At 34.7% G+C, this 25095-nt stretch overlaps 8 protein-coding genes and 8 pseudogenes across 16 annotated transcripts, besides 3 other annotated features; 10 read left to right on the top strand and 6 right to left on the bottom strand.

The window, feature by feature from the left end:
* Nucleotides 1-812: 812 nt before the first annotated feature.
* Nucleotides 813-25013: a mobile genetic element.
* On the top strand, nt 1070-1504 carry TVAGG3_0013580 (uncharacterized protein; the record flags this gene model as incomplete). Its single annotated transcript, XM_001579729.1, has 1 exon — nt 1070-1504. The coding sequence occupies one exon, from the start codon at nt 1070-1072 to the stop codon at nt 1502-1504; it is 435 nt and encodes a 144-aa protein (XP_001579779.1).
* Nucleotides 1505-1641: a terminal%2Cinverted (terminal inverted repeat of Maverick-2 transposon ID:TVAGG3_0013420).
* On the bottom strand, nt 1695-2207 carry TVAGG3_0013570 (annotated as a pseudogene). Its single transcript has one exon. A coding segment is annotated over exon 1 (513 nt).
* TVAGG3_0013560 lies at nt 2436-3314 on the bottom strand (annotated as a pseudogene). Its single transcript has one exon. A coding segment is annotated over exon 1 (879 nt).
* TVAGG3_0013550 lies at nt 7355-8227 on the top strand (annotated as a pseudogene). The gene has a single exon. A coding segment is annotated over exon 1 (873 nt).
* Nucleotides 8589-9447, top strand: TVAGG3_0013540 (annotated as a pseudogene). The gene has a single exon. A coding segment is annotated over exon 1 (859 nt).
* On the top strand, nt 10353-10904 carry TVAGG3_0013530 (integrase core domain containing protein family; the record flags this gene model as incomplete). Its single annotated transcript, XM_051219973.1, has 1 exon — nt 10353-10904. The coding sequence occupies one exon, from the start codon at nt 10353-10355 to the stop codon at nt 10902-10904; it is 552 nt and encodes a 183-aa protein (XP_051104959.1).
* On the top strand, nt 14993-15412 carry TVAGG3_0013520 (uncharacterized protein; the record flags this gene model as incomplete). The annotated part of the gene is made up of 1 exon (XM_051219972.1): nt 14993-15412. The coding sequence occupies one exon, from the start codon at nt 14993-14995 to the stop codon at nt 15410-15412; it is 420 nt and encodes a 139-aa protein (XP_051104958.1).
* TVAGG3_0013510 (uncharacterized protein) lies at nt 15548-16021 on the bottom strand (the record flags this gene model as incomplete). The annotated part of the gene is made up of 1 exon (XM_051219971.1): nt 15548-16021. One exon carries the CDS (start codon nt 16019-16021, stop codon nt 15548-15550), a length of 474 nt encoding a protein of 157 aa, XP_051104957.1.
* On the top strand, nt 16112-16577 carry TVAGG3_0013500 (annotated as a pseudogene). Its single transcript has one exon. A coding segment is annotated over exon 1 (466 nt).
* TVAGG3_0013490 lies at nt 17414-18389 on the top strand (annotated as a pseudogene). Its single transcript has one exon. A coding segment is annotated over exon 1 (976 nt).
* TVAGG3_0013480 lies at nt 20420-20962 on the bottom strand (annotated as a pseudogene). The gene has a single exon. A coding segment is annotated over exon 1 (543 nt).
* On the bottom strand, nt 20987-21259 carry TVAGG3_0013470 (uncharacterized protein; the record flags this gene model as incomplete). The annotated part of the gene is made up of 1 exon (XM_051219970.1): nt 20987-21259. One exon carries the CDS (start codon nt 21257-21259, stop codon nt 20987-20989), a length of 273 nt encoding a protein of 90 aa, XP_051104956.1.
* Nucleotides 21305-21737, top strand: TVAGG3_0013460 (annotated as a pseudogene). The gene has a single exon. A coding segment is annotated over exon 1 (433 nt).
* TVAGG3_0013450 (uncharacterized protein) lies at nt 22555-23340 on the top strand (the record flags this gene model as incomplete). The annotated part of the gene is made up of 1 exon (XM_051219969.1): nt 22555-23340. The coding sequence occupies one exon, from the start codon at nt 22555-22557 to the stop codon at nt 23338-23340; it is 786 nt and encodes a 261-aa protein (XP_051104955.1).
* On the top strand, nt 23371-23841 carry TVAGG3_0013440 (repellent protein 1 family; the record flags this gene model as incomplete). Its single annotated transcript, XM_051219968.1, has 1 exon — nt 23371-23841. The coding sequence occupies one exon, from the start codon at nt 23371-23373 to the stop codon at nt 23839-23841; it is 471 nt and encodes a 156-aa protein (XP_051104954.1).
* On the bottom strand, nt 24322-24756 carry TVAGG3_0013430 (uncharacterized protein; the record flags this gene model as incomplete). The annotated part of the gene is made up of 1 exon (XM_051219967.1): nt 24322-24756. The coding sequence occupies one exon, from the start codon at nt 24754-24756 to the stop codon at nt 24322-24324; it is 435 nt and encodes a 144-aa protein (XP_051104953.1).
* Nucleotides 24757-25013: a terminal%2Cinverted (terminal inverted repeat of Maverick-2 transposon ID:TVAGG3_0013420).
* Nucleotides 25014-25095: the final 82 nt, after the last annotated feature.

Here is a 25095-nt window from a genome sequence, read left to right as displayed (position 1 = left end):
TGTTAATGGTAACTTGTCTGAATTTTCAAATTTTTTTCGAAATCCAAAAAATCACAAACAAAAGCATCAAAATTAGATTTGCATTTAAGGTTTTCATTTTTTTTTGGAAAATAAAAATATTTTTCCCCAATAAAGTTTATTTTTACTTTTGAGAGGAATAGAAACGTTATTTTGGAATTTTGAAACGACAGAAATGTTCCATTTTTAATGTAGATTCTAAAATGGGGTCAAATCTTTGATTGAACCGTTATCCATTGAAAAACCTCGATTTTAAAATGTTATTCCAAAATATTCATCTAATGATATAGTATATATTTATTAATTATTACTTTTTATTCAATTTTCACTTTTGGCGGGATTTCATTTTTTTGTTGTTGTATGGGCCATATTGTTCACCCAAAACGGAAAACAAAGGCAATGCATAACATTTTACTCCACGAACGTCGTCGACTCTCAGCGCGACAGATGCTTGGTGCTTGCATAATGACCGGAATGTCATATACAAAAGGTGCTCGCTTTCTTTCTCTTTGTGGAACTAAGCCCCCTGTGAAGAGTGGTGTCATGAGACAACAGAGATTTTGTGACGATAAGATTAGAAGACTTAAAAGTATTTCCCTAATGCTGTCGAGAAAGTCCTTCAGTGGTTACTTATCCATTGATGCAAGATGGACGCACAGGCGAAACTCGCCAAGTTGTACAGTAACTGCGCTCGATGCTGTCACAAAAAGAGTTCTTGCATGCGTGAACATCAACCATATTGGTGGAAACAGACAGCATGCTCAGTATTCCGGAGCTTCCAACAATATGGAAAGAGTTAGTATCCCTAAGTCGTGTACAGCGGCACTGCGCGCCTCCGTACACCACTTAGCGGTTTTGACACTTTACGAAACCAGTAACGTATATTTTACAACACAAACACAAACACCAACTTAACCTTAAATATTTACAAAACTATCTGACACATAAACGACTTCACTAACGAACTCACTAACGAATTCACTACCGTCCTCACTAAATAAAAAATAACCTTATTTTTATTTTTTTTAAATTTTTATTTCATTACAAAGACATGTCCGACTACATTTACTATGACTCTTTCCCAGAACGTTTCCGTGAACTATTCAAAACTCAAGTAAAACTGAGAAACATGCATTTTAACAAAGACAGACCCATTGACGATGAAAGAAACCCTGAATATATTACAATCCCTTATGACGCAAAGTTCATTGCATACATTCCTTATGGTCGCAGAGGAACGAAAACTATTTCAACAAAGAACAAAAATTATTTCTGGAGCGATGAAGAAAATTGCCTTATCTACATAAATGCATACTTAAATAAAGCTACATATTGTACAAAAGAAGGTTGGACTGGATTTGAGCTCTACATATACGACGACGATGGAAACAGACGTTGTGTATACCCATACGATAATATGTACCATTGTTTTCATCAAGCATTAAACGAATACATAGTCAGTAAGGGTCTCATTCCTGCTGAGTAGAAATGTTATATTTTTGTTCTGTCATTTATAAAAAAAATAAACTTAAAATTAATGATATCACCACTCCCACACGTATGAAAACATAGCGCAAAAATAAATTTAGGTGAAGTGGTGAAATCTCACCTCTTTTTTCACCTAGCCGCTTTGCGGCTCTGACCCTTTGGGTCTCTTTTTTCACCTCATGAATTCATTGCTTTATAACTCTCTTCCTTGGTTTCTTTTTAGTTGCTTTCTTCACGTCTGTCTCCAACTTGACTGTCTTTCTTCTTCGTCCGTAATGATACCAGTTACTTCCACCAGTCAATGGGTCAAATGGTCTTTCGTAAGGGTTTCCATACATTCCATAGGGACCATACGGAAGAACTGCTGGTGGAGGAAGAGTTCCATCGACTCTATTTAAATGCATTGTTTCACCTTTCATCTGGTCATTAAAGTCTTTTGCGTGTTTTGAAAACTCATCGTCCTTTCCTAAAGCATTTTCCGACTCAGTCGCAACCAAATTGGATGCTTTATTTATGAGCCCTATTTTATTTAATCTTAACTTCTTTGCAACCCAGCCTCCAATCTTCCCTTTATTTGCATCTAATGTCTTCGAAACCCTTCCTCCACTCATTTTATTTACTGCGTCATAAGCTCCAAGTGCTTTTGCTCCAAATGCTAATGCTTTTGTTCCCATTGCGCCTAAAGCTGCCCAAGCTACCATTTACACCATATTAAAATCATCTCTCTTCAATATTATCTCATAAAAGTTCTCGTTACTGGAGAAAGTCAATGAAACATAAACATTCTCACGGGCTTCGCCCTCACCGCTTTGCGGTCTATCTAACTTCTTTCTTATCTCATCTATACGCTTCAAAATGTCTGAACAATTGCTAACATCTTCTACAACAGTTATTTCATCATGAATGACCTTCAAGAACAAGCTCATTTAATATGCTATTAAAATCATTTCAATAATGAGTCCATCCTTTCCATCTTTAGGTAGCACAACATCTTTCATTGAAGAAGGTTCGACAAGTCTTATGTTAAACTTACTGACAAAGTTTGTTATACTATAATGCTTCGGTGGCGAATACATGTAGTTTGAAAGACATAATATAGATTCTTCAGCAAATTCACTTATACTGGATTTTATAACAATGTTCTCACGAGACCAAATACCACCAATTGACAATCTTGTAAGCAATCCTGCTGAACCTTCTACTGTAAACATCGATGGTAACATTCCACGAAGGTCATCTATTGACATCGTTGAGTCACTGAATTTAAATATTTTCTTAAAGCAATCGTCATTATCTAACCATGCAATAGCTTTGAAGTTTTCATTCGAATATACATCTGCTTCATTAAATGTAAAACCTGACTTCTTTGCAGAGATGACTTTAAAATCTATTGAGTTTGTTTCAAAATTATATGCTATGGTAACTTCTGAAGGTAATGGATGCCCTTCCGCAGTAAGTTGTTCTCTCACTACCGTTTGAAGCTTTGTGTTAAAAACTTTCATGTCATCTCCTGTGTCTAGGTTCACATACACAGCAATGGGAAAACTATCTTGCTTCTTTGTTTCATCATTATACCTCAAAACATTAAAGTTCTTCAATAATATTGTCCTTCCTGCTGGAATACTTCGAACCTGTCTGATTTCAATAGCTTTCTCACCTCCTACATACTCTACCCAGTGTCTTGGATATTCATAAGTATACTGACTTTCTTGAATTTTGGTTGGTTTCATCATAACGTGTTCATAGTATATCTTTATACTCTTGTCAGTTAGACTCGGTGCTATGTTCTGAATATTTCTGACTTGCATTTTTAATGGAGATAAAATGAAGCATTTAATACATGACGTAGATGAAGACATGAATGAAACTACAGACAAACTTAACTCTTCTCTCATTCTTCCTTTCAGCAAAGATTATGAATTCTGTTCAAATGGTGTTTATTTCTATTGTGGAAAGATGGGGTCAGGTAAGACATTTAACCTCATTCGTCATATACTCATAACAGAGCGTTTAGGTCAAGATTCATATTATGACCAAATCATTATATCAGCAACTTCAGACTCTATGGACTCAACAGCGAAAACATTTATGTCAAAAGTTCAAGCATCTGTCGTTAAAGTTCCAGATAGCGAACTCATTGAATTTCTTCAACGTTACGTTCGACGTAAGAGGAAATATTATGCCATCGTTGAATTTATACAGTCAGGAATGCAAAAGACTTCAGAAGAGATGGAAAGAATTATTGACAAACACCACTTACGTCAATACTCAGGAGTTTACGATATGAAACGACTTACAAACTACATTCTGTCAAAACTTTCAAAATACCCCTTCAAAAAGTATCCTTCAAATACTCTGCTCGTTTGCGACGACTTCGCCGGAAAAGGTTTAGTGTCAAAGCCTGACTCACCATTAGCTAACATCATTACTAAAGTCAGACATTACCACTTAACTGTAGCAATACTTATGCAAACATGGAGGTTTTTAGCTTTAAACATAAAACGTCTCATAACTGACTTCGTTATCTTTCAAGGTTTCTCACGTTATGATATTGAACTCATTTGGAAACAGTCAGGTATAACATTACCTTTTGAAGAAATTTGGGAAGCATATAAGTCTCTCATCTCTCCTCGTTCATACCTTGAGATTCATATCATGACTAATACCATTAAAGTCAAAAATATTCCATGGGAACGACCAACATTGTTTTAAAGTTTAACCTTCAATTGACTGATGGTAAACAAATTCCATGCATCTCTGTCGCCATTTCTGTTAATATTTTTGCTGTCATTCATATCATCCACTTCTCCATCCGTTAGCTTTTGAGGATATGCGTTAGAATAGCTGTTCTTAAATGAAGGCTTTTCACCTTTGAGAGCATAAACTCTATAACTTTCTGCATACTTTATGTTTGAACCTCCTGAGCCATCATTGACATAAATTTTTATAGGCTTCCACCCTTTGTTCATGTTCCTGCTTCTTCCCTTAGCTCTTTTGTTCAGTAGTTCTACATCTTTATACACAGCACCTGTCTCAGTGAATTCAACAATATTTTCATTCGTTAGCTTTACATTCAAACCCTTGTCGAGTATATTGTTCATTTCATACATATAAAAGGTTTTTATTCTATATGAAATGAGAAGCAAATCCATCTTAGCTGGTGCCGTTAATGTTCCAATTGAACCAACATCAAATGTTGACTCACGAACGACAAACAATATTGTCATAAAGAACTATAGTTCAGAGTGTTTGAAAGAAAAAGAACCAGAACTGAAATCCGTGAATTTAAACTCAGCTTCAAACGCTAACGCTACATCAGATGTTAAGTTAGAGTATCCACCACTGGACCAAGTTCTTTCAAGAGAAGCCAACGACAACCCTTACACAAATGTTCAAACAAATCCTTCAGATAACGTAGACCATTACCTTCTTCAGTTATACCAAACAATTTTACTCAAAGACGATAAGAAGCTTTTGACAAATCTTATAAGCAAGAACCAAATAATTCTAACAAAGGAGGACCTTGAAAATGTTATATCACGAATAACAGGGAAACAATGTGTCATTGACTATCTCGACCCTGAAATCGAATGCTGTGGTCAAACGCCACCATTCATGAAAATAGGTAACATCCGCATCATTGAAACACCAGGAACTACAGGAGTTGAGTTTAAGTATAAATATTCGAACGAGTATACAAAACTTTCAACAGAATATAAGCTTTGTTTGAAATATGTTTTAGTAAATTAAAGCAATTTGTAATATCTATCCAAAACTTCTTCAACAGTATCGAACTCATCTTCATAATGCAAACCTAATCTTATTGACTTGGTGCAGTTTTCACTAACACAATATAGCGCTTTGCGCTCGGCGCCTTTGACGCCTTTTTCTGTTCTCTTGACTGACATAACTAACTCATTTGTTTCATCAAACAGCAATAACCAAAGTTCATGACCTAATACATAACATTCATACTTTATATTTTTAGCTCTGAGTTCTCTTGTAAGCTGTTGCATTTAATATTTTCTAAAAAGTCAACTTCAACAGTCATTCGCACTGGTGCCTTCAGTTCTACAGGCTCTCCTTGAAAGTCAACAAGTCTGAATTGCATGTCTTTCAAATTATGAGGACTAATGCGAACCCATTTACCTAAATGAGTTACTATGACAGGAACGTTTGGAATGAACATTGAATTGACTGCATAACAGAAGGATTTATATTCTACTGAACCTTTACTATTAACTCCTGAAATACCTGTGACATTAGCTATTTTTGACTAACGTATAAACAATTACCATAACATACGTATGGAACAGATTTCATCTCAATCGTTTTGTCAACACTTTTCAAAGGACATGTCATATGGTATGCTCCCAGAAGCAATTGAACTCTATGACTCATTCGTGTTATCTTAAACTCCTTCGCATAACTGAACTTCAAAACTCCTGCAATAAGTTTAACATTCATTAAGTTTTCTTCGTTCTCCTTGTTTATTGTAGTATTTATGAGCGCATTTAACACTCCAGCTAATGTTTCCATCTTATATTCTACATTATTGTGAAATCTTATTTCGTGCTTCTTTCCATCTATTTCAAGCTCCATGAAATCTGTTTCATCTGTTATAACGAATGAAGCGATAGTATTGAAGTCAACAACTCTGAAAGCAAGCGCTTCATTCTGAAGACCTAAGTTTGTTTGTAGCTTTACTGTCCCGTATTCGTTTGGGTCTGTACTTTGCAAATAGAACAACATTTTATTCTCATTAAAATATGAGTATTGCTGCATATGCGTATGAAGCTGACAGAGCTAAACGTTTATATTTTGGTCAATACTCTCTCACACTTACTGACAAATATATTGTTATTTCTGATGGAAATACCGAGAAATACATAACATGGAAGGACTATGAAAAGTTTGACCCTATTTTAACTCCATGCACTATGCCATTCATTGTAAATGGTGAAGTTGTCATGAAGAACGACACAACAGTATATAAGTCTGTATATGAAGCATTAGAATATATGTTGAATTATAATCCCGAAAGATTTGACCCAAGCACTACGTCATGTACAATGCCTTTTATTAAGGATGGTGAAATCGTAAGAGTTCCGAATTCAACGGTTTACACAGCTGTTCAAAACAGTTTACAAAACATTTTAGCGAATATCTTTAATTCAGAAACTACAGAAATAAAATTACCATATATAACAGATGCTAAAGAAATTAAATCAAAAACGACAACATTATTTACGTCACTTAATGATTTAATGACTTATATCATTAATATTCCTGCACCAACTACAGCATTTGATCCAAACTCGACGGTTTGCAGTGTACCTTTCATAAAGTCGCAAACGGACTCTTTGAGTCCTGAAGGTCTTTCAGACCGAAGCGACCAGGGCGAAGCCCATGACAGTTCATTAATTGTTTTAAGGGATTCAACAGTTAATGAATCATTAAAGGCGTCATTAATGAAAATCATTGATTTTAATTCATTCACGAATACAATAATTCATTCATTAATGTTTCATATGCTTCTAAAGAAGGTGAGCCAAAAACTATCGATAAAGCGGTGTATGAAATAAAAGCATCAACGACGAAATTGAATTCGTTAACTTTTGACGGTGATAGTTTCGTTAATGACATAACATCGGGGAAAACAATTTTAACGAAGAATATTTAAAATCTCATGTTAGTGAGTTCGTTGAAATTGAAAAAGAAGGTGGAATTAAGTTCGATCCACTGATTTCATTTTCAGCTTAGCGAATGCGGGTGTTAGTTTCGCTGAATGGACAACAATACAGAGTGAAATAAATGCAATATGGACGTTTTGGGGTCAAAAGCGGGAATGGGTGAGCTTGTAAATGCTGCAAGAACATTAGGTGAAACAGGAAATTTTGTAGATGGTTTTAAAAGACTTGTTTCAAATGTTTTAACAAACACAAAGAAATTATTTAGATATACCATACATAACGGACGGATTTTCGAACAGGTAGCAACAAACCCTCCGGTTATGGCTGCGTTGATGATGGTTAGAGATATAAAACCACGTAACGACGGGAACGAAGAACATGAACAACAGAGCCCAACGGGCTCAGAGCCACATAGTGGCGAGGATACTGGTCGGGTTATTCAAGACATTAAAAACGTGTATCCTGAAGTTATTGATTTATTTAGAGGAGTTAATGATTCAATTTCAAAACATTCTATAACCCTCGATGAAGAGAATAAATTAACAGATTATATATTCGTCATTATTGCAGAATTAATGAAGAGAATAAATGAAAAAGGAATTGGTGATATCATTAATGTCAGCGATGTAATGATGAAAAGAAATTTTGACTCATTATTTACAAAACCGAAAACAGAATATAGTCTTTATGACGTAATTACCGAATTAATGAAAAAGATTAATGATAATAAGAGTTCTGGCGGAAGAGTTGAATTAGAAGTGAATGATGTTAATGAGAAATTAGCCGAAAAAGCAGATAAAAACCACGTTCATTATATAACTTCAGACGAACAGATTATAACGGACTACCATGGATATTTAACACGAAGTGATGAAGCGAAGACAAAAAATGTTAATGAAAGAAGATATAAATACATTCGTGCTAAAGGTTATGACATAAGCTGTACTGTACAGTATGACACAGGTAAAGCACCAGAAGCATTTAGTTATAACGATGAAATTTATGCCTCTACTTTCTCTGTTAATGGTGTATTAGTTGAACCAAGATTTATGTTAAGAGTTAAGGCAAAAATAACGTTTGAAGATGCTATTAAAAGTAAAGCTGACAAAGTTGAACTTGACGCAACGAACAAAGTTTTGAAATCTCATAAACACAACATCTCCGATATAAATGAACTTCAAACTTCTTTAGACAGTAAAGCTGACAAGAACCATACACATAAATCCTTCACTACTGTTAGAGCAGACGACATAATATTGAACTTTGACCTTGGTCCAAGTGCACCATTAGAAAATCCAAGTACAAGCGTAAAAGATACTCTTAACTTTAAATAGTTGTAGGAACATTGAAAGTCATGCCAGAAACTTTGAAACACATGAACTACCAGCAATGTTAGATAAGAAAGCAGACAAGAACCATACACATAAATCCTTCACAACTGTTGCTATAGAAAGTATTGAAGGAACGGTTGAAGAAACTGGTGGGGAGGGCGGAGCCCCGCCGCACGCGGCTGCATTATATTGTAAACCTCCTAACTTTCCACAAGGTTTAACATCGGATGACGACATAACGACGATGAGAAACATTAGATGTAAAGATGTTTATGTCATGAAGGATGAACATAATATTAAATTCACTGCTCAAGATTTATATGACAAGAAAGCAGACAAGAACCATACACATAAATCCTTCACTACTGTTAGAGCAGACGACATAATATTGAACTTTGACCTTGGTTCAAGTGCACCTTTAGAGAATCCGAGTACAAGCGTAAAAGATACTCTTAACAATTTAGATAAGAGTTGCAGGAATACCGAAGATCATGCCAGAAACTTTGAAGCATATGAACTACCAGCAATGTTAGACAAGAAAGCAGATAAAACTTATGTGGATGCAGAACTAACAAAGAAATTTTCGAAACCAGATACAATGACATTTACAACAGAAATTATAAATGGTGAACCAGCAACTCCATTTGAATTTGTTAGAGGTCTTCAACCAGATACTTTTGAATTTTTCTTGGATAATTCTATTGAACTAACATTACATTATAAAAGTGGAACAAATGCAACATTTCATCCGGGAGATACATTCCAAATGGTATTTAATGACATAAGTTCTTTAGAATATGTTTATAGAGTTATGAGCATATATGATTTAATATATCCTATAGGAGCTGTTTATACGTCTATGAATCCAATAAATCCAAACACTTTATTTGGTGGTAGATGGTATGAAATAGTTGACAGTTTTCCATTCTACACTAATACGCAGTCAATGAAGATGGGAGGTTCAAAGAAAATAGGTATTGAAAACCTTCCTTCACATATGCATAGGTTCAGTGGAAGAACATCTGTGGAAGGAAACCATTCACATTCAATAACAAAAAGAGGTTATACAAATCTTGCAGCGGGTTCGGATAGACAGGGAATGCATAGATATGATATCACAACTGACCCCAAAGATGTTAGCACAGGTATTTTCTGTGGAACTGCAGGAAATCATACACATGTTGTAGCTGGTATTACAGACCCAGCAGGTAATGGAAAGATTATATGCCTCCTTATATAACAATGCACGCTTGGATACGAGTTGGTTAAAATCTTTAACTTTACATAAATGAGCTTGAAAGAAGTATTCGAACAACATCCATGGAGGTCATTTAAGAAGTTCAATGAAGCTGCAAAGAGTTCGGGATTTACTAACAGAGCTGAAGTGAAAAGGTTCTTTGACAAAAATGTTGTACATCAAACAAAAATAAATCCTTACGACTACTTTTTACCAATTTACTCCAACACTCCTGACGCATACCAATTTGACACTCTCATTCAAAGCAGAAAAGGAGGACATAAACCATTCCTCATCTTCATAAATGTTAACACTCGTAAAGCATATGCGTATATAATGAGAAATAAAGGAACTCATGAAGTGTTAAGAGTTTTACAAAAGTTTGTAGCAGAACATAGCCCAAGTATTTTAACATCAGACCAAGACGGTGCATACCTCAGCAACGAAATCACAGAATTTCTCATTAAGCATAACATAACTCACTACACTACTGAAGACCATAACCATAACATACTCGGTATCATTAACCGCTTCATAAGGACTCTCAGAGATTTAAATCAAGAGCGAGACTTTACCGAAGAAACAATGAAACATTTTCTCGAAGTATATAATTCCTCAACACATTCTACAACAGGACATACACCAAATTCAATGACACAACAACAAGAAGAAAAGTATATACAAAAGAAACGAAGCCAAACACAAAATATCAGAAATTCAACACAATTTACTCTCATTCCTGGTACAAAAGTTCGTGTAGTTCTTGACGACAAACCATTGACAAAGAAACGTTTAAGGTTAAGTCGAAATTATTATATCGTAGACTCTACGCAAGGTAATGGATATCTTATAAAAGCTGCTGACGACTCCATAGCATTTTACCCTCGACATAAATTAGTCGAAAGTAGTAATGGCAAACTTGCTGAAACCATTGACGAAGCAAAGCGAGGAGTGGTTATTGAAATACTTGACTATAACACAAACGATGACACTTATAAAGTAAGATATGAAGGAGGCGTTGAAGATGTTATACCATCTAAGAACTTGAGAGAATCTAAACCAACTCATCTGGGACCATTAGAGCGGGAGTACTGGAAAGATAAAAACATGCCAGAAAGAATAAGAAAATTCTTCTAAACTTTTTCGTTGGATGTAAATCAGACAAAAATATAATTTAGGTGAAGAGGTGAGATTTCACCTGTTTTCTCACCTCTTTTTTCACCTCTTGAACTTTCATGAATTTTCACAAAAGACCAAAAATAATGTTAGTTTTTATTTTTATTTTTTTTTAATTTTGTATGTAAGAACAGAAATGTCAGTCGAAGCAAAAAAATTCACAAAACAAATCTAATGGTGAAACATTCACAAAAGGCACTTATAACGGTATTGAAGTCTTACGTAGAGACAAGGAATTGGTTACATTAATGCAACAAAGATGGCAAGAGAAGCGGAAGGTTAAACCATTTTAAAACAGATTTCTCAATAGTACTAAATGCAGGAAATTCTTGAGTTTTGGAATGAACGAATACGGTGGAGCCAAAAGTGGCTCGACCTCAAAAAACGCATTTTTATGAGCTTACAAGGGCGTTATGAATGAATTCAAAGGTATTTACATACATCCTGACCTCGTTCATTTTGTTGCTGAATGGTGCTCTGTAAAGTATGCATTTTATGTCAAAGATATTATGGACTCCATAGACAAGAAAGTTTCATGAGAAGTTAGATGAAGAAGAACCGAAGATACAGTGGAGAATGCTTAAACCTTTGTTCGAAGAAGAAGTTGGAAAAATGTGTGAAAAACAATTAGAAAACATGAACGTGAGATATATTATGGTTTATAGAGATTCTCCATACGAACTAGACCAATGGGAACAAGAAAGATTTAAAGAGAGAATTTAGAGAAATATGAACTCGCTAAGATAGCATTTGAAGCTGCAGAAAAGAAGTTAAAGTTTGGGGTCGTTTTGTACAAAATATTGTGAGTAAATGAACCATTTATTTTTATTGAATTCACCAAAAAATATATTATAGGTGAAGAGACCCAAAGGGTCAGAGCCGCAAAGCGGCTAGGTGAGATGTCACGCCCGTTTCTCACCATGTTTTCTCACCCACAGTTTTTTCACAAGCGTTAACATGAATGTACGATTGTATATTTGAATCCTAAACAATTTCGTAGCTTCTATTCTTCCTGTCAGTATGTCAAAAGTTTTAACAATGCCGAAAGTTTCTTTATATTTCTTCTTGACGTCAGATAGAAGGAAATCGTCAGCAGTTGGATAGTTTTTGTTCAGAAATGCTAACATGTCCATTTTATTTTCTGCTGCTTTTCTGCTTCTTTCTTTAGTCTGCATAGTCGTTTCGCATTCTTTCTATCTCTTTGACGGAGTAGTTATATTTCCAATTGCTGCTTTACATTTAGAACATTGCGGACATTTTTGCGTTATATTCTGAAACCTTACCTGCTAAAACAACTAAGGCTCAATGGTTTTTCTTAACTCAAAAGCAGTTGGTCTTATCTGTTCGTTCCATATTTTACCTCTTCTATCTTTATCTCTTATCTGCCATACACATTCAGCAACTAACGAACAAGAGTCGTAGGTCTTAAACCCCCGGATTTAGTATATGTCAGAAACATTCTTATATTACCATGTCGCAAATCTTTGTCCATAACCTTATGGTTGCAATGAAATCCTAGAAACTCATAGTTTACCTATTTCGAATGAACTTCTTTTATTTCTAACTGAGTCAGTTTTGGTTTCACTTCTATTTCATCGAATTCAGGAATACGTTAGTTTTTTGATGCTGAATTTAGGTAGTTTAGGTAAATGGTCAAATAATGTCCTGCATTTCATAAAGATACTGTTCATTATGTTTCATCTTTCGCACTACAGTCTAAATTAACTTGTTAAAAGTTCTTCTGCTTTATCTTCTGGATTTTTGTTTCGAAGTATTATGAAGAAGGAATGAAGCTTTTCATCTCTACTAACATAGATGTTGGATTCATGACTAACGAGTTTGGTGAAGTTGTTGTGGACAGAGTCCCGCCGTTCGCGGCTTGAATTGTTGTTGTGCCGATTGTTGAAATCATATCTTTACATACAAAATAAAAAAATAAATAAAAATAAAACTAATTTTATTTTTATTAGTGTTTGATTCATTTCGTTATGATAAAAATTATTAATCTACAAATTTTCCTCATTCGCTAAGGATTCCAAAAATGAAAAAATCATTGATTTCGGCTGAGAAAAAACAGCAAAACCCTTCTTCCACGGGAACAAAGAAATAAAGAAGAAATAAAGTAAATTTTTTATTTATTCCCGTGGAAGATAGAGCACTTTTATGACACTTTTTATTCACGACAAACAAGACAAATAAAGAAAATAAGAAAATACGGCGCTGTCGCGGTTCGAACCACAGACCTTGACCCCTCCATAACACCACCTTAGACCACTGTGCTACGTAGCCTGTCGACATAAGATTTTATAAATTGCATATTTGACGTAAATTTATTTCCATCTGGCTTCCCACTGCATAAGATATTCATACGTGTTTGTAAGACATTCATTAAACTTCTTTTCTATTGCATCTAATCTTGGCTTATTTTTTTCAATAACTTGTCTTGTATTCTTCATCATCTCCAGCAGTGTTTGGGTCTTCACGTTAAAATATTCATTGTTAACCAATTTTTTATCTACAAATTTTATTAGTGTTTGATTCACTTCGTTATGATAACGGTCATATTCTTTCAATACGTAAGTGAAGACAAAATGCGTCGTACCTTCAATCTTAAAGCTTAAAGAACTTTCACACAGTTTTGAGGGTCTGTCAGTGCGTCAATGAGATAGTATTCGAAGTCAGTCAATAATCTTTTTAAAGTCATTTCATACAGGATAAAATTTAATGTTGTGAAGAAATAGTGTTTATCACAAAAAAAAATAAAGTTAGTTTTTATTTTATTTATTTTTTTATCCTGTATGTAAAGACAGATATGTCAACATTAGAAACACAACAACTGCTATCGTTCATGAAGCCATAAATGAAGAATACAATAATACATACAATATAACAAACAATTGAGACTCATTCGTTCAGTCAAAAGATGATATGTATCAAATGAAAGTATTTTGAACGGCTTGTTTTGCTCCAGATACTAAGCTTCCTAAAGACTGGTTTAGGAACCAAAGCACCATAGAACTATTAAGTGAAGCACAGCGAGACGTACTTTTTTCTGAAAACAGTGAAGAACAGCGAGTAGGTAAAAATCCCAGTCGCCAAAACTCTATGAAAACCGTGAAAAATTGCCAAACGGTTTGAGAGGATATTATGTTCATAGACTTTTAGTAAATGCAGTTGCAATGTGGGCTTCACCACGTTATGCTTGAATATTTACAATTCTTGACGAACTTAAGACAAGAACGTGGAGAGATGGAAAAGAAACTTCAAGCAAAAGATGAAGTCATTGAATCCTAGCGAATGAGCAATTTTTTATCTACAAATTTTATTAGTGTTTGATTCACTTCGTTATGATAACGGTCATATTCTTTCAATACGTAAGTGAAGACAAAATGCGTCGTACCTTCAATCTTAAAGCTTAAAGAACTTTCAACACAGTTTTGAGGGTCTGTCAGTGCGTCAATGAGATATAGTATTCGAAGTCAGTCAATAATCTTTTTAAAGTCATTTCATACAGGATAAAATTTAATGTTGTGAAGAATATAGTGTTTATCTCAAAAAAAATAATAGTTAGTTTTTATTTTATTTATTTTTTATCCTGTATGTAAAGACAGATATGTCAACATTAGAGAACAAACAACTGCTATCGTTCATGAAGCCATAAATGAAGAATACGAATACATACAATATAACAAAACAATTGAGACTCATTCGTTCAGTCAAAGATGATATGTATCAAATGCAAAGTATTTTGACGGCTTGTTTTGCTCCAGATACTAAGCTTCCTAAAGACTGGTTTAGGAACCAAAGCACCATAGAACTATTAAGTGAAGCACAGCGAGACGTACTTTTTTCTGAAAAAGTGAAGAACAGCGAGTAGGTAAAAAATCCCAGTCGCAAAACTCTATGAAAACGTGAAAAATTGCCAAACGGTTTGAGAGGATATTATGTTCATAGACTTTTAGTAAATGCTGTTGCAATGTGGGCTTCACACGTTATGCTTGTTATATTTTCATGATGTTAGATGAACTATATAAGCAGAACGTGGAGAGATGGAAAAGAAACTTCAAGCAAAAGATGAAGTCATTGAATCCAAAGACAAAAGCATACAGAAAAGAATACCACGTTCAGTACCAAAAGGAAAGGAAAAGAGTTATAAGTATATGATTTATACTGAAGAGTTGGAGAAAGAAGAAGATAGAGATATGGTTATGTTGCATTTAGTCAGAAGAAACAACAAAAGCTTTTACGACCTTGCTAAAATATATAAATCTGACAGAAACTGGTTCTATCGTGAAAACTTACCGATTTCAATGACACCGAATGAGCAAATAAAAGAAATTGTCAAAAATACTCTTCCTCAAACACACTATGACATCAAAGGTTGCACAATACTTACCTTCAAAGAAGACTTAACATTACTGAAGGAAAAAATAACAGAATATTTCGATAACTTCAAAGAGGAAGAATGAAGTCACGACAACATTAACGAAGAAGTCACGACAACATTAACGAAGAGAGAATGAGGTGAAAAAACAGGTGATATCTCACCTAGCCGCTTTGCGGCTCTGACCCTTTGGGTCTCTTCACCAAAAATATATTTTTGGTTAAATAGCTTCAGGGTCAATTTCTTCAACCATTTCACTTCCTTCGTCAATGTCAATTGAAGCTTCTTCAACCTTTGGTAAGAACTTTTGTATAACATCTTTGTTCGTTATTGTCTTCAGAGATGAAGGATAATATTTCACAGATGTTTCACCCTTCTTATATTCTTTCTGTTCGGAAAGATTCATAGCAATACTGAAGAAGTCAATGTTGGAGTTCTTTATGACAGTATAGTGTGTATCTTTGACATTCACGAAGAAACCCTTTTGTTTCAAAACTACTGCTAACTCTTGTGAAGTATAACGTTTGCGGTCAATGACGATAGCTAATGGTCTGACATACTGACCAAACTTAGATTCTTTCACAAACTTCTTGTTAAAGATAACATTAACGTTTGAAGCATTATTGAACTCATTCTTGATGGCAGTAGCGAGAGCATTGTATGAAAAGAACTTGCAATCTTGCATGTGTTTCATTAAAATAAAAATATTAAATTATTTTGAAAAATAACTTAAAAAAAATCTAATCTAATTTTTTCAAAAATATTTTTTTATTTCCTACTAAAGATGTATCGGAAGTTGTCTAAGTTAGAACACTCGGAAATAAAACAACTTCTTACAGAAGCTAATATAGATGTTGCAAAGCATTACGCAACAAACAAAAAAGCACTCGCTGACTTCATTAAAGACTATAATGGTGCAATAAGTTATGATAGAATTCATGAGTTCATAAAGCCGCAACGCGGCGAGGACGAAGTCCATGCAAGAGCATTTCCTTTAAATGACATTGCTATTGACTTATATCATAGACGTTCAGTACCTCATGAAGTAAGAAGAGAGATGTTTGACATAACAAATGCAAACGTTGGTGAAACAAGAAGAGCTGTACCTCATGAAGTAAGAAGAGAGATGTTTGACATAACAAATGCAAACGTTGGTGAAACACGAAAGAGAGATGACACACTGAAACAACAGAGAAGAGAGATGTTTAAAAGTGCTATAGAACAAGTTCGCAAAGCTAACGATGTCATTCGTTCCATTGACGACAAACCAAAAGAAGGTGAGAGATGGTTAAAGAAAGATGAAGAGAATAGGAAGAGAAATGTGAAGTCAGGCAATAGACTCATTGACTTTAACATCGAAGCTTTAGATGAACCAAACAGAGACTACTTACACAAACATTTCGGTAAGGTTTTCATGAGACTCTTAGAGAAAATTAAAATAAACTCGCAACAGAGATGGATGGTATGTTATAAACTTGGTGGAAAGTATGAATGTTCTACGTTAAACCTCAATAATATTGGAACATTACTACATCAGCTCTTGAAGGAGAACTTTATATCAGAGATAGAAGCAAATGCTGCAGGTATTGTTGAAATGCACTATGACTTCTTCTTGACAAACATAAAGAATCTTACCGAAATAAAGATGTATGATTTAACAGAATATGAAGGCTTAACGATGTCAGATGTAAAGAAAGGCAAACCAAAAAAGAGACCATATAGAGATGAAAGCACACTGACAAATGACCAGAAAGCCATTTTGGAAGCTCTTAAGCAAACAGGAAACCCAGCACTTATAGAAAGCTTTTGGAAAGATAATGGTGAAAAGAAGTTTTATAAGAAGAGAAGCGGTCAGTTCTGGAAGTATCTTTGCACATTACCTATAAATCTTGAACGCTACCAAATCTTCAATGAACTGAACAAAAGAACTGCAACACTTATGACAGAGGACAATTGTTTCGTTTATGCTTGCATTCAGGCTGGAGTAAATGAAGAAACTATTGACCACATGAGAGAAGTCATTCGTGTTAGAGACTTTCCTCAAAGTAAAGTACAAGAAATTTCCGATTCAACAGGTATAGCATTTAATGTTACCATTGGTTATTTCAATGACTCAAGACATAATGAAATAAAGAGATATATACCAAAAGAATGCGAAACTGTTAGAACTATTGACTTACTTCTTGTTGAAGACCACTACATGCTAAATGAAAGATTACCAATGACAACATACTTCATTCGAAACTATATAGAAATCTTGAAGGAGTGTGGTGGAATGAACATTGAGAAACAGATGAAGATTTATACAAAGAGAGAAGATAAATATGTAGTTCGTTATGATAGAACAACACCGCTATGGGATGTTATGAAAACATTGTGGGAGTGCAAATATTTCGAACCTATTTCTTATGGAGAACTTTTCACATATACTACTGACTTATATAAACAGAACCTTGCACCATTTAAAGATTTGACATATGCTCCAAAGTATTGTGTACAACTGAAGAAGAAAGCAGAGTCAAAAGAAGTAAATAAAGCTAAATGTAAATTCATTCCTGAGCACGTTTTCTTTGCTGACTTTGAGTGTAGTACGGATGGCTTTCATAAAGCTTTTAACATCTGTTATGACAGTGAAGATGGTTCAGTGAGTGAAAGCATTTGGGGTCAAAACTGTGCAACAGAATTTTTGGAAAGACTTCCTGACAAGAGTTTAATATATTTCCATAACCTCAGTTATGACATAAACTTCATCTTAAGACACATGACAGAAGTGAAGGAACTCCCATCATTAAAGGTTCACGAACAATGCAAATAACTGGTTTATATAAAGGACGGGCAATTATTATAAAACTCTTACAGTGTTATAAATAAGAAGCTTAAACTATTTCCTGCTATGTTTAACTTACAAACAGGACCGAAAGAAGTATTTCCATATAACTACTACAGCAGTGTTTTGTTAGCAAATGACAACAGAACTGGTGTCATTTCTGAAGCATGTAAGTTTATCCATGATGCAGATACATTTATGAAGAACATAGATTCCATCAAAGGTTGCAGAATAGATGAAAACCACTTCGACTTAGAAAAATATAGCACGTTTTACTGCAAACAAGATGTAAGAATTTTAAGAGAAGGTTTGTAAAGTTCCGCAATGACTTATTGAAAGAGTTTGATTTAAACGTTTATGACTACGTTAGTATTTGTTCTATTGCTAACAAATTGTTTGAGAACAGAGTATACTTCCCGAATGGAAATCTTTATGACCTCTCAAATAAACCAAGAGAATTTATTTCGAGATGCATTCAAGGTGGAAGATGTATGTTGTCAGATAACATGAAACAAAAGAGCAAAAAGAAACTCATTGCTGACTTCGACACTGTTTCATTATATCCTTCAGCTATAGCAAGACTTTATACTTTAGAAGGAATTCCAAAAGTATTGAAGGATGAGATGCTAAGCACAGAGTATCTCATGAGACATTTATTCGATGATGACCAAAAGGAACCCATTGGTGAAAAGTTTATGTCTGGCTTCTTTGTTCTCATTAAGATAACAGAGATTGGTATACCCAGACACTTTCATTTAATAGTTTGCGAACCCTGAACTAAATCCAGAACTTAACGTTCCAAGAAGTTCAAACACTTGCTGTCTCATGTATGTTGACCATATAACATTACAAGACCTCATAAAATATCAATGTGTCAAATGTGAAGTGTTGCAAGGATACTATTACGATGGAAACAGAGATATGAGAATAAGAGATGAAGTAAAGAAGTTGTTTGAGTTAAGGTTAAAGTATAGAAAGAAGGAAACCCCTTACAAGAAATTATAAAACTCATTCTGAACAGCATTTATGGCAAAAACTATTCTATCTCCTATTGAGTCAAAAATAACCATAGTAAATGACAAAGATGCTATAAGATATGCTATAAGAAATTACAACCATATAGTGAAGTTCGAAGGTTTGGATGGTTCAGATAAAACTATTTTCAAGCTAACGAAAAGCATTTGCAGACACTTTAACTTCTGTCCACTTGGTGTTAATATTCTGTCTATGTCAAAACGTATTATGAATGAAGTATTCTGTACTGCAGAGGACATGGGACTTCAAATCTTTTACCAGGATACCGACAGTATGCACTTATATAATGAAGACATCCCAAAGCTTGCAGCAGAGTTTAAGAAGAGATATGGTCGCGAACTTATAGGAAGAACCTTGGTCAATTTCATAGCGACTTTGCAGAAATAACACCTGGAAAACAAAGTTTAGCTTATAAAAGTATTTTCTGTGGAAAGAAGACCTACATAGACTTACTCACTAACGATTTAAATGAAGTTGCATTTCACTGCAGAATGAAAGGCGTGAAGCAAGATGTTATTGCTTTAACCGCTAATGAAATGTTTCCTGAAGCTATACAATGCTATTACAATGAAGATAAGAACATTCACATACCTGTTGGAAACATATGACAAAGACTCTGAGTTCAGTTTAATGAAACTTTACAAAGCACTTTATGATGGTCAAGAGATTGCATTCGACTTATGTAAGTCATGTCAACCTTGCTTTGCTGAAAAGTTTCAACTTTTCAATAACGACTAAAACAAGCTTTATTCGTAAGTTGAAGTTCTGAGGTCATGGGCTTCGCCCTTGCCGCTAGCGGCTTATTTTTGTCAGCAATGAGGTCATGAATGAGGTCATGGGCTTCGCCCTTGCCGCTAGCGGCTTATTTTTGTCAGCAATGAGGTCATTCGTGATAAAAATAAAGCTAGCGTAGATTTTACAATACTGCGATGGTAGAGTTTAAGAGTTGTGCTTCAATGTAGAGACAGTCCTTCCCATCTGGAGGCAAGAACACTGGACATTTATGGTCATGAGTGGAGAACATGTCTATCCAAAACTCACGATTGAAGCCAGTTAATTTATAGTATTTAGGGTTAGGAAGTGGTGAAGTTCTTGTATGACCAATGAACTCATTTTCAACGCCTTTGGCTATATTAGAGTAAAGTATTGCTTGCTTTCTATCCCAAATGCCAGGTGTTACAATCTTTGAAAATTCATTTTTCCTCGAAGCATTGCATCATAATTGAAAACATTCTTAAAATCATCACTTGGTTCGGAGATTTGAAATCTTATACGTAATGGATTTTCTTTCTTTTTAGCGACTTCATTGAATGGTGAGAATACAATGAATTGACAGTCATGTGTTCCATCTTCATTTTCATTAAATTCATAATGAAAGTCTATAAGTTGTGGCTGACTACCTTCTTCCTTCAGTTGTGCAAGAAACTCACGTAAAGGCTGTAAAGTTTGTACTTCAATGTTGAACTTTTTCTCGAACATCTCATTAAATGAAATCATACATTGCAACAATGTTGTATCGTCTTTAAAGTATTTGTATATGTGAATGTTTTGGGCGCTTAAAGACTGTTCGTCATTTTCTATCTCGACTTGAAGTATAAAGTCAACCTTTCTGAAAGCACGTGTTATATACATAGATGTTATGCCAATGTACTTCTCTTCATTTATGTTCACAATCCAGTCTGTTGGAAACTTAAACGTTACTCTGTTCCCCTTTATTTTGACGTCAGGGTTTTCACTACTGAACGCAACAGATAAAGGTATTTGTCTATACATTTAGTTTGGATAAAAATAAACCATTTACTCTTTCTTTGCTTCAGCTTCCTTTGCTTTTTGTTCTTCCTTTGCTTTTGCTTCTTCTCTAGCTTTTTTCGCCAGCAAACGTGGGTTCTTCTGTCTTCCAGCAGCTAATGCAGCTAGTTGTTTTTCACTAAGTTTTCTCTTTGGTCTCTCTGGCTTTTGTTCTTGTTTTTGTTCCTTCAGTTCGGATAAAATTTGCTCGCGAATTTCTTTCTTCAATGCTTCAACATCTATGACCCCTTGGGTCTTGTCCATATGACTTGTCTGAGTCATTTGACTGTAGATAAAAAACTAACTTAAAACTTTAACCGATGTAAAATGAGCTTGTCAAAATCAGAGCGAGAGTCTATTATATTAAATGACGCAAGAGGAATACAACATCCTTTCTATTACGTAAGTCAGAGTAAAGATGGTAAAATATACGTAAGAAAAAGAAAGGTACCATTAGCGAATGCAGAGAGCGACAACATTAAGGTGCATGGCAAGGGTGAAGTCCACGAAGCCCATATAAAACCTTCTGTTCAAACTGAGCCACCAAAAGAACAAGAAGAAAAGAAGCCAGATGTACTTTCAATAACGAACCAAGAGCTTATTGCAAAGTTCGTGAATTTCATTGAAAAACAAACCGAGTCAAAGAACCCTGACCCGCCAGTGAAAGAAGTTGAGACAAAAGAGAATGTACAGTTCATTGAAAATGTCAAGAAACAACTTCCCACGAATACCAAGAAGAAGAGTGAGAATAATGAAGTAAATAGATATTTTTATCTGAAGTAAATACATGCAGAACGAACAGTTAAACGAATTTACTCCAGCAGAGCATATTCATCAGATTCGCTCATATTTCGATATCATAGACAATGCAGTTCAAATTGGTGACACTAATAGAAAATATTCTGACGCAAAGATTCCATCACAACCTGGAACTGCTAAAGATAACACATGGGTAACATTCAATCTCTCACCTCCTGGTGAAAATATGTTGGACCTTTACAATACATTCATTACGTATAAAATGGAAGGTCAATTTATTGTAGATAAAGAAATTGGTTCAGGTTCCAATAAAACAAACCCACCAGGATTTTGGATTGGTTTCGATGACGCTTTCTATGCAGTTGCTGGATATCAAATCCTTGCAAATGGTCGTATCGTATATTCTCAAGACAACGCAAGAGAAGAAGCATATATAACTTCAAACTCACAAACTACCGAACAAATAAAGAAAGTAGATGTTTTTTTCAAAGACTCGACATGAAGATGTATGGAGTCATTCGGGAACATGCAGAACAGGACAAATTGTTAGTGGTCCAATTACAGCAGGAAAATCATTTGATTTTAAGCTTCGTTTAAGAATTCCTGTTAGAAGATTCCTTCCATTAGAAGCTATTCGATTTATTCCAGCTTTTGCAGGAAACATTCAGCTTAAAGTAAAGTTCAGTAGCGACGCCTTACAATGCACATCTATATCTGTAAATGATATCATTGCTTTCAATCCAACTCTTAAAGTTGCATTTGCTTCAGATTCAAATCCACCGACAAATAAATTTGTTCCATGGAATGAACCATTCACTATGATAACGAAGGCAGTAGAAGCTAGTGGAACAGTTACTATTACAACTGTAAACCAGCAACTATTTCGAACAAAGATGGATTTTAATGAATGTTTCATTCATCCAAAGTCATTCTCTTTAGACCCTAACATTTATACAGAACTTGTAGAACATTATACAAACGAGGCTTTATGTTTTCCTGTTAAAGTTATGGATTGGATTCCTATGGACGGTTCATTCTCAAAGAATACAGATAGTTCAAGTGCAACATTTACAGCAGCTTATACGCCTATTAATGTTAAAAGTATTTGGGCACTATTTAGAAAGAAAGACAACTATTATGTTAATTTTGAGAACCCTAAGTTTAAATATCTTCAGCTTTCCATGGGAGCTTATGGAAATATGCCTGCAGAACCTGAAAAATCATATGGACCTGTATTTTATGAAATGGTTGCGAACGCTTGCAATACAAACAATGATATGATTGGATTTAATGAAGATGTTATGAGGTCATTGGTGGATGATGGTAGTGTGGAACATAAATGGGATAGCTATGACAACACACATTTCTTATGTGGTTTTCCAACAGAAGTGGACTTTTGCTTCCAGCAAGGTCAAACATCTACTGCTCCAATAACATACAAATTGTCTGTTAAAGGACCTATTGAACTAGCAACTGAAAACGTACCAAAGCCACTTATTGGATTTATGAGGGATTGTTGCTTTGCAATACAAGTAAGACAGTCAGGCATACCAATAATAAGACTTGACGACTATAACTTAGCCACGGACGACAGTGAGGAATAAAGGATGAACGTTTATTTTTAAAGCTTATAAATGAGTTCTTCATCAAGCTCTCGTGAACCTTCACCATCTATGAAACAAACTTTACCAAACGATTATGGAGCACCTATTGAATATTTCTTACGAGCTGCACAATGGCAAAGAGCAGTCTCACCAAGGTTAGGTGTTCCACCAGCTCCTGTCAAAAATAGCATTTGGTCAAGTCCTTATATAAAATATGGTCTCCCACTAGGTTTGCTAGCTACAGCAGGAGCAGTAATGATGTTGAAAAGAAATAAAGCAAATGTTATAAATAATACTGAAGTAGCTGAATTTGAACAAACTCCGACACCATCGCCAAAACCAACGTCAAAACCAACGCCTTCACAAACAACACCTTCAATGACTCCTGAACCTATGAAAGTACAAACTCCTGTTCAAAAGTCAACTCCAAAACCGACTCCAACATTTAAACCAGAACCTACTCCTCAAATAAATCGTAAAACTCCTGCGTTTCCTTACTGAAAAAATAATGTTAGTTTTATTTTATTTGAACATTTTATTTAGAGTAAAATGACGACTAAAGTCACTGAAGCAATGAAACAAAAATTTTTGGTAGAATACATTAAATCAGGAGCGGTTCCAGAAGGTTTTTACGTTCATACTATGAAGGATGGTAGAGTTCAGTTTAGAAAGATAAAGCAACCATTAGATAGAGAAGGTATATTAAGGAAGATTAAACTTCATGAGGACAACATTGCTGAACTTAGGAAGAAGTTAGAAGAGTTGGAGAAAGGAAGAGAGTTATAAAGCAATGAATTCATGAGGTGAAAAAAGAGACCCAAAGGGTCAGAGCCGCAAAGCGGCTAGGTGAAAAAAGAGGTGAGATTTCACCACTTCACCTAAATTTATTTTTGCGCTATGTTTTCATACGTGTGGGAGTGGTGATATCATTAATTTTAAGTTTATTTTTTTTATAAATGACAGAACAAAAATATAACATTTCTACTCAGCAGGAATGAGACCCTTACTGACTATGTATTCGTTTAATGCTTGATGAAAACAATGGTACATATTATCGTATGGGTATACACAACGTCTGTTTCCATCGTCGTCGTATATGTAGAGCTCAAATCCAGTCCAACCTTCTTTTGTACAATATGTAGCTTTATTTAAGTATGCATTTATGTAGATAAGGCAATTTTCTTCATCGCTCCAGAAATAATTTTTGTTCTTTGTTGAAATAGTTTTCGTTCCTCTGCGACCATAAGGAATGTATGCAATGAACTTTGCGTCATAAGGGATTGTAATATATTCAGGGTTTCTTTCATCGTCAATGGGTCTGTCTTTGTTAAAATGCATGTTTCTCAGTTTTACTTGAGTTTTGAATAGTTCACGGAAACGTTCTGGGAAAGAGTCATAGTAAATGTAGTCGGACATGTCTTTGTAATGAAATAAAAATTTAAAAAAAATAAAAATAAGGTTATTTTTTATTTAGTGAGGACGGTAGTGAATTCGTTAGTGAGTTCGTTAGTGAAGTCGTTTATGTGTCAGATAGTTTTGTAAATATTTAAGGTTAAGTTGGTGTTTGTGTTTGTGTTGTAAAATATACGTTACTGGTTTCGTAAAGTGTCAAAACCGCTAAGTGGTGTACGGAGGCGCGCAGTGCCGCTGTACACGACTTAGGGATACTAACTGAAAGTGCTGGAACTCGAATCATCTTGAAGCAATTAAAGAAATACAATATCTTGAAAGATGTTAAAGAGATTATTAAAGACC

This window comes from Trichomonas vaginalis, chromosome IV (assembly GCF_026262505.1).
Source record: "Trichomonas vaginalis G3 chromosome IV, whole genome shotgun sequence".
In the NCBI taxonomy this organism is placed as follows: Eukaryota; Parabasalia; order Trichomonadida; family Trichomonadidae; genus Trichomonas; species Trichomonas vaginalis.
Note: the sequence above shows the minus strand (reverse complement) of the source record. Positions and strands in the feature narration are given on the sequence as shown.